The 13,372-nt window shown below is 42.2% G+C and overlaps 1 protein-coding gene across 1 annotated transcript in view; it reads left to right on the top strand.

Moving 5' to 3' along the window:
• Positions 1-9,569, top strand: part of LOC142659714 (cytochrome P450 2F2-like) — a 51,444-nt gene extending 41,875 nt beyond the window's left edge. The window contains exons 5-10 of the mRNA XM_075836120.1: positions 2,409-2,569; positions 6,687-6,863; positions 6,981-7,122; positions 7,199-7,383; positions 7,465-7,606; positions 8,692-9,569. Coding sequence (XP_075692235.1) covers positions 2,409-2,569; positions 6,687-6,863; positions 6,981-7,122; positions 7,199-7,383; positions 7,465-7,606; positions 8,692-8,888 — 1,004 coding nt within the window. The 3' untranslated portion in view covers positions 8,889-9,569. The remainder of the gene's footprint in view (positions 1-2,408; positions 2,570-6,686; positions 6,864-6,980; positions 7,123-7,198; positions 7,384-7,464; positions 7,607-8,691) is intronic.
• The last annotated feature ends 3,803 nt before the right edge of the window (positions 9,570-13,372 follow it).

The following is a 13,372-nucleotide window of genomic DNA, read 5'->3' on the forward strand; positions in this document are numbered from 1 at the left end:
TTAAAGAAAACTTTTTTTTGTTTTTGTTTCAAAGTTTTTGTACTATTAAACAACTTTTAAATTTACTTTTATTAAAGAGGACCTGTCATTAGGTCCAAAAATTAAACCATCAATCTCACCTTACCACCGAGGTCTCCTAGAAAACAGAAAACAAGGGGGCCTACAGATAAAACATATGCACTACTGGACTCCATAAGTCAGTGAAAGTAAGGGGAGGCTGATGGTTCACGTTTTAGGACCTAGTGACAGGTCCGCTTTAAGGGCTCATTCAGACGAGTGTGATTCTCGTCTGTGCTGTTCGTTGAAGCAACGCACAGCACACAGATCCATTGATTTAAATGGTGCTATTCACACATGCGTGAGTTTTCATGCAGCGAGTGTCCGCTGATTGAAATTCACTGCATGTCCTATATTGGTGTATTTCACGCACCTGGTCACCCATTGAAGTCTATGGGTGCGTGGAAAGCACGAACAGCACACGCATACATATGTGTTGTCCATGTTTCACGCATCAAATAGAAATGCAGAGAAATAAAAAAAAGTGCTTGCACGTACACGAAAAACGCATGCCACATGCAAAGCACACTGATGCCAATACGCAACGCACACGGGGCATGAAATGTAGAAAAAACGCTCATCTGAATGTAGCCTAAATGGTCTTTTTATTTTTTTTACATTCATTTATTTTGTGTTCACCATGCGGAAAAATAACATTATAGTTTTATAGTTTGGCTCGTTATGAACACGGTGATACCGAATATGTGTACTTTTTTTAATGTTTTTATTTTTTCCTATAATAAAAGACATGATAGAAAAAAAGGCAGTGTTTGTTTTTTTAACTTGAAACCTTTATTTTTATGATTTTATGAAACATTTTCGTTAACTTTTTTTTTTTGTCCCACTAGGGGACTTGAAGGCTTGCACCTCTGATCTTTACTCTAATACATTGCACTACTCATGTAGTGCAATGCATTAGAGCTGTCAGTTATTATTAGCCTCTGGGCGGGGCCTAAAGGGCTCCTATACGTAGCAGACCAGGAGGCGATTGTTTGGCCTCCGGATGCCTCTGGGCGGGACCTAACAGGCTTCCATACATTGCAGACAGGAGGCAACTGTTATGCCTCCGGGCTGCGACAGAAGCCATCGGAATCCCGCGATGACATTGCGGGGCTCCGATCTGCTAGTAAACCCCATGGATGCAGCGCTCTCTTTTGAGCGCTGCATCTAAGGGGTTTGTAAGGGTTGCACATCCAGTGCAATATACAAGCACAGGAACCAGACAGATGGCAGATTTTACACAACTTTACTTCAGAAATGAAAGGAGTATCTGTGGGTTATACAGTGACATTATATCAGTCTCTGCAAATATCCACATGTCACAGTCACAGGCTTCTCCTCAGCTCCCACCTGCCACATCCCTGAGGACAGTCCCAGCAGTTCTCAGCCACTCCTGTAGCTGTCTCAATCTCCACAGTTTTCTCTAAATTCTGCTCTCTTTCCAGACTTTCCATTCAGGTGTCTCTCTTTGGTCTCTCTTTATACTCTCCTCTCATGAGTTTCTCTGCAGTCTCTCTTCCTTCACTCTCTTGTCTGCTCTTCTAGCACAGAGCTCCTCCTCCTGCTCCTCTAGCACAGAGCTCCTCTTCCTGCTCCTCTAGCACAGAGCTCCTCCTCCTGCTCCTCTAGCACAGAGCTCCTCCTCCTGCTCCTCTAGCACACAGCTCCTCCTCCTGCTCCTCTAGCACAGAGCTCCTCTTCCTGCTCCTCTAGCACAGAGCTCCTCCTCCTGCTCCTCTAGCACAGAGCACCTCCTCCTGCTGCTTCTCTTCCTTTCTAGAACTTTCCTCAGTCTCCTATGCTGGGCTTTCTGGGCATGCTCAGTACAACCTGTCAAATTATTTATTAGTAAAAATATTCCTTCTACAAATATAACCAGACAGATAACAGTAATAACAAACTACAGATACAGCATATGAATAGTACAGCAGAATACAGGTTACACAGGCTGCAATCATTTATCCCAGCCATGTCCACCCCTCTTACAGGTTAATCAGCTGGTTCGGAGGCTAGCTCCCGTCGTGTCCATTCAGCAGGATGTAATCTGTAATATACAACTGACACCAGCTGGCAATGGTGCGGGCTCCGCTTCTGAGCCCGCACCAGCAACACAACGTACTAGTATGTTGTGTTGTGTTAAGTCCTCAATGACAGCGACGTAATAGTGCATCGGATGTCATAAAGGAGTTAAAGTAGTATAAATCCTATACCTGAGGCCAAGCTACCCTGCACAACAATAGACCTTGTTACTCTACACCACTAGGTGCCCTGTTTGGAAACCTAAGACAAGACTGGGGCTTCTGTTCCTCTTGTGCTCCAGCTATTGATTTCATTATTTTAATATTTTTTAGGATCCCCAATTGACCCCAATTACCCTTTACTGCGCTCCACGTCAAATGTAATTTGCTCTGTGGTGTTTGGAAACCGATTTGAATATCAAGATGAACAGTTCCAAAAGCTTGTGAAATGTGTTCAAGACAACGTCCGAATCTTGAGCACACGCTGGGGTTTAGTAAGTATAACCGAAAATTCCAAAGGAAATACCGGACTTTTCAGATTTAGGCCTCATGTACACACCAGAGCCATGTACATATAATTTATGGTTTCAAAACTTGGAGCTGCAGGAACTTTGTGTGTCGCCATATTGTGCCTCCGTATATCACTGCATTACAGAGGTACCCCCCCCCCCCACAAGCAATGATTCCAAGGAAAATATTTCCGTAATACTTATTTGATTATCTACTTTTTTTCTTTTGAATTTGATATGAATCCGAGAGATAAAAGAAAACCCTCTGTATGCCTCAGTATTGACCCAAAGACGTCTACGGGTGCGTTATTACGGCTCCATACTAATTTGAAAACGTGATAATTGTAGACGACTATTGTAATCTCTTATCTGGGCAGGAGGTATAGTTTATCTGGATTTTCCTGGTTCATTTTTGCAAGAACTACATTGTAGAGTAGACTGACATTTACATGGGCCGAACAGTAGAAGAGAAGGAGCCGTTTGGGATGTTATATACTATTTATTGTCTGAGGAGAGCTGGGTGACTGTATTGGCTGCTATTAGTGACTATCACCCAGAGATCTTGCACAAGCCACAGATGGAGGTAAATTAACAGTGGATGTTAGCAGCCGGGAATGGATTAGATGTGACCATTCCATATGATTGACCGGACTCGTGTATAAGAGCCTTGGAATCAAGGGTTCCCACCACCACCAGAAACCTCCAGATTGTCTCCTTAACTGGTTGCCGACACAGGACGAGTATGCTCGTCCTGAGCGGCGAGCACTTCGCGCATTAGGACGAGCATACTCGTCCTGTGTGACAGCCGTCCCTGCCGTCTCTGTGTGTGCGATCGAGAGCGGGGCAACGGCTGTAATACACAGCCACGGCCCCGCTCTGACAGCGGAGAGGAGAGAAACATCTTCTCTCCGCTGTTAACCCTTTGAACGCCGCGATGACAGCTGATCGCGGCGTTCAAAGAGAGGGGACTGCACATTGATCGCGTCACAGAATATAACTGTGACGCGATCAAAGCCCACAACTCGTATGGCCAGACAGCCCAGGGTCCAGTGAAGGACCCCAGGGCTGTCTGAACATATTTCCTGTTGTTAGGGCATACTGAGGTATGTCCTAACAACTGCCTGTGTACGATCAGTAACAGGCTAATGTACTGGCATATAGATCTATGCCAGTACATCACAGTTACAAAATCAAAATCAAAATGATAAATCCCTTTATGGGATTAACAAAAAAAGTTAAATGAATGTAAAAAAAAAATAATGGTAAATAAATAAATAAAAAGTCAAAAAAATACAGAGAAACACACATTTTTTATAATAAATAAACTTTTTAAAATATAAGTCCCAAAACATGAAATAATATAGACATATTTGGTATCGCCATGACCGTAACAACGTGTACAACAAATGTATACCATTATTTATGATGATCGGTGTATGGTGTAAAAAAAAAAATATTAAAACTGCTGCGCAACTGCTTTTTTTCTTCATTTTAATCTAATTAAAAATTTATAGAAATTAAACGATAATGTATTTGTACCAAAAAATGGTACGTACATAAAGTACAACTCGTGCCGCAAAAAACAATGTCTCATACAACTATGTCGTACAAAAAATAAAAGCGTTATGAGCGTCGGGATGCAAAGAGGGAAATGTAAAAAAAATTGCTCTGTCCTCAAGGCTAAAATTGGCCGTGTCCTTAAGGGGTTAAATGACCAGGAGAGTGCTCATGAAGCTTTACGATTGGTCATACAGCCAGATCTCTAGGATTATTACACGGCAGAAAGAAGAAGCTGCATGTAATGATCACAATAATAATTTCATTACCTGGGACCACCAGGAATCCTGGCAATAACTTCTTTACTACCATAGAAATCTATGGATGGCATTAGTCCCTTCACAACCTTAACTCCTTCAATACATTAGACCATCAGGGATGCTGGCATTAAAGGGAATCGGTCAGCAGTTTTTAAAACTCATGACAGTGCTTTATACAGGATGCGGAGTGTAGCGTAACTATACTGGTGCTATTGGTCTCCTGATTGGATGCTAGAGCCGTCACTCAGAGCAAAGGGAGGGGCTGGCAGTGTTGAGTGTGGAGAGCCTGGAGCACTTGAACAACTAGGGGCTGCCTCCGAAGCACTTCCGAACGTGATGCTAGAGGGTGTTAAAACTTTGATTTCTCGGTCATACAACTTGCATGACCGACACCACGGTGCAGTTACGCTACACTCCCCACCCTGTATATAGTGCTGTCAGCAGGTTTAAGGGCTGACAGATTCCCTTTAAAACCTTCACTAGCTTAGACCACCAGGGATTATGGCAGAATCAGTCACCTTCCCCCTCTTGTAGCTGATGTTATATTGCCTTCTTACCTCCCCTGCAGAAGGAGCCTTCTGGGCTATACTGCCATGCTACTGCAGAGGTTCAGTGTTCGGCCCTGCTTGCCAGGGAAGAAGCAAATTCTATTTATTGACTTGCGATGAACAGAGGATCACTATGCAGAGACCTGGCTGTGTGAGAGTGACTATGCGTCTGTGTCCGCCAGAACTTCGTTCATTAGGTGGATGGGCACAATCCTATACACTTTCAACACCAGATGACGCCATACTATTTAAGTAAATGTGATAATTCTTCACTGGTCCGTTCTTTTACCAGCATGTAAATGGCAAACATTGTTTATGTTTTATTACTTAATAAAATTTATATTTAATGGTGTGACAACCCCTTTTAACTCCTTCATCCATATAGACCCCTCCTGGATAAAATATTTTAACCACAAGTCACCTTTACAAACTTAAAGAGGCTCTGTCACCAGATTTTGCAACCCCTATCTCCTATTGCAGCAGATCGGCGCAGCAATGTAGATAAGAGTAACGTTTTGTTTTTTTTTTAAACGAGCAGTTATGACCATTTTTATATTTATGCAAATGAGGCTTTCTAAAGTACAACTGGGCGTGTTTAAAGTAAAAGTACAACTGGGCGTGTATTATGTGCGTACATCGGGGCGTTTTTACTTCTTTTACTTGCTGGGCGTTGTGAATGGGAGTGTATGATGCTGAAGAATCGGCATCATCCACTTCTCTTCGTTACCACCCAGCTTCTGGCAGTGCACAGACACAGCGTGTTCTCGAGAGATCACGCTGTGACGTCACTCACTTCCTGCCCCAGGTCCTGCATCGTGTCGGACGAGCGAGGACACATCGGCACCAGAGGCTACAGTTGATTCTGCAGCAGCATCGGCGTTTGCAGGTAAGTCGATGTAGCTACTTACCTGCAAACGCTGATGCTGCTGCAGAATCAACTGTAGCCTCTGGTGCCGATGTGTCCTCGCTCGTCCGACACGATGCAGGACCTGGGGCAGGAAGTGAGTGACGTCACAGCGTGATCTCTCGAGAACACGCTGTGTCTGTGCACTGCCAGAAGCTGGGTGTTAACGAAGAGAAGTGGATGATGCTGATTCGTCAGCATCATACACTCCCATTCACAACACCCAGCTAGTAAAAGAAGTAAAAACGCCCCGATGTACGCACATAATACACGCCCAGTTGTACTTTTACTTTAAACACGCCCAGTTGTACTTTTGTACTTTAGAAAGCCTCATTTGCATAAATATAAAAATGGTCATAACTTGGCCAAAAATGCTCGTTTTAAAAAAAAAAAAAAAGTTACTCTTATCTACATTGCAGCGCCGATCTGCTGTAATAGGAGATAGGGGTTGCAAAATCTGGTGACAGAGCCTCTTTAAACCCTTAAGCCATCTCATACCCCCTGCAATACCAACTAAGTATTAACTAAGATAAGCTGTCAGGAAAAAAAAATCTATTAACTTCTAAGCTAACTTTTAAAGTTTGCCGTTGTTATATTCAGATGGTATAGCAATGCGGAAATCAGTGCTCTCCTCCTTTTGGCACCTACAGCCCCTAGATTAAAAGCGTGAGTGTGCTCCTTACTGTAGAAAGGGGGGGGGGGGGGGGGGGGGCAAAGATTTTGTATTAATGGGGTCCAGAAAATCTTTAGGTGGCCTTGATCATTTTCGCATGTATGTGTGGTTGTGTAAGACTTGTTTTCATTTATCTAAACTGGTTTGGTCTTTCTCTTAGCTGTACAACATTTACCCCAATGTCATGAAGTACATACCAGGACCTCACCATGGAATCATGGAAAACTTTACTTTTATAACAGACTTTATAAGGAAGAAGGTGGAGAACAACATGAAGTCTTTGGACAGTAATAACCCAAGGGATTTTATAGACTCCTTCCTGATCAAAATGGAGAAGGTACAAAACAAATGTCAAATGACTATTACCGAGCAGTATTTTCTATCACTGTATACACTGTCCTCTCATCTGCATTTTTTCTTTTCATGAACATCTAAATGACTGTTCGAAACACAGGAAGAAAATAATAAAACAACATTTTACAATCTGGATACTTTGGTGATGAGCGCCATGCTCTTGCTCTTTGCTGGGACAGAAACAGTGAGCACTACCCTGAAATATGTATTTTTACTTCTCATGAAATACCCCAGTGTAGCAGGTACGTAACTTAGATAGGGAATATCTGAGAGAGTGTTTCATTTGCTTTTTTATATACATTCTATATTTTTCCATAGAAAAGATCTACGGTGAGATAGACAATGTCATCGGCCAACGTCCACCAACTTTTGAGGACAGTATTAATATGCCTTACACAGAAGCTTTTATAAGTGAAATTCAGAGATATGGTGATGTAGCACCATTGGCTCTTCCACATGAATTGACCATGGATACCCAGATTCGTAATTATAATTTCAAGAAGGTAAACAAAAAATTAAATAGTCAAAAAGTATAATACAAAAAGATTACTCATAAATTTTTGCTTATATACTCCAAACCACAGGGAACTGTTTTCACCCTAGTACTTACAAGTGTACTCAATGACAAGACACAGTTCAATAATCCAGAGAGTTTTGACCCAAACAACTTTTTGGATGAAAATGGGAAATTTATAAAGAACAATGCCCTGTTGCAGTTTTCTGCAGGTGAGGATGAAATTGAACTGGTTGCTAAATTGGGTGGATTATTTGGATAAAAGACAGCTGCATGTTACTCATCCAGCAGTTGTAAGTGCTGGGTAGAGGGGATGGCTAACCAGTAAAAGTAAGAATGTTTTTGTATATGTCGAAAACATTGCAAACTATCGATGACCAGCTATGATGAAGAACCCTAGTGGTTTGAAACGCGTAAGTGTCCTCCCGGGATTATTTTAATTTATTTTGTTTTTAGGGATGATGTAATAAACTAGAAATTTTATTATAACGAGTGCTGAATACATCCTTTATCAAACAATACTGCCTGATGATTATGAGAAATTTAATTTAAAGAAAGCTTTTTTGAGTCTAACTGAAAATTACATCATAGGTCCTTTGTGACCTACTCTATTCTCCATGCAAAATCCAGAAAGAAATAGGGTCAGATACGTAGGCATTAACTGGAAATGGATGTGAAAAGTTTTAAGCTACATTCGTACTTGCACTAACACTTTGAAAATGCCACCGAAAAAAAGCACATTAATAGATGTCAATTTTGCAATGGTTTTGTCTCACTTTAAAGAAAAAAAAGTTCTAGGAAAATATCCTAAAAAACTATTTTAATTAAAAACTGCATCATGTTATCACATTTTATATATGGTTTTCCGAACTTGAGGTTATTTCTTCTGGACAACTTCTTCCCTAAATGGAGAAGCTGAATCTCCTAGCGATCAACTGCCCTCACTGTGGCAAACTATGGGTAACCACACGAGTGTGAAATCACTTGATGTTCAATCTTGATGGAGCCATGTGAGATAATTTTTCCAATAAATTCGAACATATCCTGATAGATCCCATTGGCATACAATGTGATCCGTCAGGCTTCCATTGAAATATCAAGTATATCGCTGCAGTCTAAACTATTCTTGCTGTCAGAAATATAAGAGACCTGACAGACTGCAAACCCAGCGCCAGTGTTAACAGGGAGGAGAACATAGAAAACATAGCTCAATCATTTTTCCAGCTTTTACATGCAGCAGAATATATATTACCTATTGTAGATATTGGTCTATGCATTCACTGTCATTTCCTTACAGGTAAGAGAATATGTCCAGGCAAGAGCTTGGCGGTTATGGAGATTTTCCTTTTTATCACTTCACTACTGCAGAACTTCGAAGTCAAGTCACCAGTGCCCCCCGAAAAACTCTCCGTCACTCCAGTGGGAGTTGGGCTTGAACATATTCCTCCCAAATTTGAGATATGTCTGTTACCCCGTACATGTTCTCAAAAATAAGCTAATATTATAATGTGCATGAATCTGAGACATTGTGTGCTTAGCAATATGTTTATGAGTGCAGAAAGTAACTTGGTTGTAGGGAAGAATTGCAATATTTCAATTATTACTCCATAGTATTATTTGTTTATGAAATACTTCAATGTCCTGTGTCATTTTATAAGGTAAAAGAGGTTGTTGAGATTAGGACGTGGTCAGCATGTATCCGAAACAGTGCTGCTCTTGTTCATTAAAGGTGTATTCCCATCTGTATAAATCATATCTCAAATGCTAGTAAACCCAAAATTCGCAACTTTACCAAATACGTTGAATTTTCAAATCTTTACTATTCTCTGGATAATCGTCCCGTGACATGCTGAGTCCCCCTCATTGCATTTCTGTCGTTGTCTAGGGTTGCGACCATCGCTGCAGTCCTTCAGCAGTGGCCCCGCTTGCAAACTGTTTTCTCTTTCTGCTACTTTATGGCCAGGGTCTCGGGAGCGTCTTAGCCGGCACATGTGCAGTGGCTCACGGCCCGGCCAACTCTCTCCAGGTGTAAAAAGATATGTGGGTGGCTCCAGGGCTACTGTGCATGCCCTGGAGCCGTCCACAGATCTGAATACAACTAGAGAGAGAGTTGGTCAGGCCGGGAGCCACCATCTTCTGCAGTAGAAGAAGGGGGAAAGAGTGCGCAAGCACAGCAGACCACACAGGGGGGGGGGGGTGGGTGGTGTTGAAATGGTTAATAACGAGTGGGATAAATCTGTGTAGGGGCAAACAAAGATTGTAAGGAGGACAAGGTAGGATTGTCTCAACCATGCTTACAATGACTGGTTGAAAAAATATACTTCTGGGGATAATATATTGGATTGGATGGCGTGATTAAACATAGATTTTAATGTTTATTGAAACTACAGAATTTTTTTTTAAGGCTTTAGGTGGGAATAACCCTTTAATAGGCCGTAATGTGCAAATTTGGTTTCCAACATGGTGCCCTTCATTTCACATAAGTCCAACATGCAGGTCCAAAAAAAAGTATTCTGTTCTCCCTCCCTTATGGTCACTGTGCTTGAGAAGAAGTGTAACAGCCTTTGGTGCCCACCAACTGTATACAATAGGGTACAAGATGGATTTGATGGACATAATACGGAGTCTAGGTGGCCGGACCATTTGTCTGTATGAAATATGTTCAGGGATGTCATGTGTGGCACGGGATTCTACCTTATTCGCAATTATATATGTTACATAAGCGCACAATAATATTTGTATTATTATAGTGGAAATGTTGTTCCTTTGTCTATTTTTGATAATTTTTGTAATGCTATAGCTTATTGTTCATGCACTCAACATAAAGTACTTCACTATCTATTCATTGTGTCTATTTAATGATGGAAGTTTCACTATTTGGCTATGTTCACACGGGGTCTTTTGCCGAGTTTATTGACGCGGAAACCGCGTCGCAAAACTCGGCAGAAACTCCCCGAGAACGCCTCCCATTGATTTCAATGGGAGGCGTCGGCGTCTTTTTCCCGCGAGCAGTAAAACTGCCTCGCGGGAAAAAGAAGCGACATGCCCTATCTTCGGGCGCTTCCGCCTCCGACCTCCCATTGACTTCAATGGGAGGCAGGAGAAAGCGTGTTTTCTGCCCGCGGCGCTCAATGGCCGCGGGCGAAAAACGGCGCGATCATTGCTATTCACACGGAGTATTTTGGGGGAGGAATATCTGCCTCAAAATTCCGTTTGGAGCTTTGAGGCAGATATTCCTCCCCCAAAATACTCCGTGTGAACATAGCCTTAGTCTTAACTTTGTGCATCCATTGTACTTTTCACTGAGACAGAGGAGCATGTGAACGGCACATTGGGCCGTAACTCCAAACTGCGCGCTGCTGGCCACCTATATCACCAGTGCGGCTTTGGTTAGTGCTATATTAGAGATATCCATTGTACCTTCTTGGTCATCTTGTACCCCTATATACAATTTACAATTTGGGCTTTTTACTATTTACTGTTTTACTTTTTAACATTGTGCATGCATTGTACTTTTCGCTAAGGCCTCCTGCACACAACCGTATCTGTGAGCACGGTCCGAGATTACGGTATGGACAGGCAGCGGAGTGTCATCATGGTCCATGCACACACAAGTTGTGCTTTCATTTCAATGAGCCCAGACCACAATTGCGGACCGTATAATGACATGTCCTATTTTTTTTGTTCTCCGGCCATCGTGCAATGAACAGCCTGTGGAAACCAAGGTCGTGGGCATTGGCCCATGGGATAGCATGTGCTGTGTACTATCTGCAATTGCGGATCTGCAAAAGTATATGGCCACAAAACTATGGTCGTGTGCATAACGCTTAAGAAGGAGGAGCATGTGAACGCCACGATGGTCCGTAAGACTACCTATACCCATGGCCGGCCTCAGGGATGTGCGAGCTGTGCGAGCGCACAGGGCCCTGCCTCCTCCAAGCATGTAGGGGGTGCCACTGGGCTCTGCCTCTACTCTTTGCTATTTTCTTAGTTACACACACGGAGTAAATAAGAGCCGAGGAGCAGAGGAGGAAGCTCCGCCCACAGCCCGTGCTGCACGAAGCCTGTGATCCTGTAAGCATGGAGAGATCGTGAGTGTCCTTGTGTCTCTGTGTATTTCTGTGTGTGTGTACAGTATGAGTCTCTGTGTGTGTGTCTCTGTGTATACAGTATGTGTCTGTGTGTTTGTATGTGTATATGTTACAGTGTGTTTGTGTGTGTGTCTCTGTATGTGTCTCTGTATGTTCAATATGGGTCTGTGTTTGTATGTGTATATGTTACAGTGTGTGTGTCTCTGCATGCGTTTATATCTCTTTTTAAAAGTGTGTGTTCAATATTAAAGTAGAACAGATAAATCAAAGATATCTGTGCTGCCTCCTATATATCCTGCTGTCCCTATATAACCGGCTGCCCCCTATATATCATGCTGCCCCCTACATACCCTCCTGCCACTATATACCCTGCTACCCCTATATACCCTGCTGCCCCTTATATACTCTGCTGCCCCTTATATACCCTGCTGCCCCTTATATAACCTGATACCCCTTATATACTCTGCTGCCCTTATATATATATGCCCGTGTGTGTGTTTTGTATGTGTCTGTGGGTATAGTAATCATCTACAACATTATCTGTACTCAGAGTTATCACTGTGTTATCTGTGGTGTTAAATGGGACTGGAGGTATTGTCTACTACATTATCTGTACTTAGAGAGCTATCATTGTGTTATCTGTGGTGTTACATGGGACTGGGGGTAACGTCTACTACATTATCTGTACTTAGAGAGCTATCATTGTGTTATCTGTGGTGTTACATAGGACTGCAGGCAACATCTACTACATTATCTGTACTCAGTTATTGCTGTGTGTTATCTGTGGTGTTACACTTGGACTGCACATGAAATTTACGATATTATCTGTAGTGTGTGTGTGTGTGTGTGTGTGTGTATATTTACCTGTATGTATATATTCCAGATGTGTGTATGTACACTACTGTTCAAAAGTTTAGGGTCACTTAGAAATTTCCTTATTTTTGAAAGAAAAGCACAGTTTTTTTCAATGAAGATAACATTAAATTAATCAAAAATACACTGTATACATTGTTAATGTGCTAAATGACTATTCTAGCTGCAAACGTCTGGTTTTTAATGCAATATCTACATAGGTGTATAGAGGCCCATTTCCAGCAACCATCACTCCAGTGTTCTAATGGTACATTGTGTTTGCTAACTGTGTTAGAAGGCTAATGGATGATTAGAAAACACTTGAAAACCCTTGTGCAATTATGTTAGCACCGCTGTAAACAGTTTTGCTGTTTAGAGGAGCTATAAAACTGACCTTCCTTTGAGCTAGTTGAGAATCTTGAGCATTACATTTGTGGGTTCGATTAAACTCTCAAAATGGCTAGAAAAAGAGAGCTTTCATGTGAAACGTGACAGTCTATTCTTGTTCTTAGAAATGAAGGCTATTCCATGCGAGAAATTGCCAAGAAACTGAAGATTTCCTACAACGGTGTGTACTACTCCCTTCAGAGGACAGCACAAACAGGCTCTAACCAGAGTAGAAAGAGAAGTGGGAGGCCCCGCTGCACAACTGAGCAACAAGACAAGTACATTAGAGTCTCTAGTTTGAGAAATAGACGCCTCACAGGTCCTCAACTGGCAGCTTCATTAAATAGTACCCGTAAAACGCCAGTGTCAACGTCTACAGTGAAGAGGCGACTCCGGGATGCTGGCCTTCAGGGCAGAGTGGCAAAGAAAAAGCCATATCTTGGACTGGCTAATAAAAGGAAAAGATTAATATGGGCAAAAGCACACAGACATTGGACAGAGGAAGATTGGAAAAAAGTGTTATGGACAGACGAATCGAAGTTTGAGGTGTTTGGATCACACAGAAGAACATTTGTGAACCGCAGAACAACTGAAAAGATGCTGGAAGAGTGCCTGACGCCATCTGTCAAGCATGGTGGAGGTAATGTG

The sequence above is a fragment of the Rhinoderma darwinii genome, chromosome 8 (genome assembly GCF_050947455.1).
Source record: "Rhinoderma darwinii isolate aRhiDar2 chromosome 8, aRhiDar2.hap1, whole genome shotgun sequence".
NCBI classification, from domain to species: domain Eukaryota; kingdom Metazoa; phylum Chordata; class Amphibia; order Anura; family Rhinodermatidae; genus Rhinoderma; species Rhinoderma darwinii.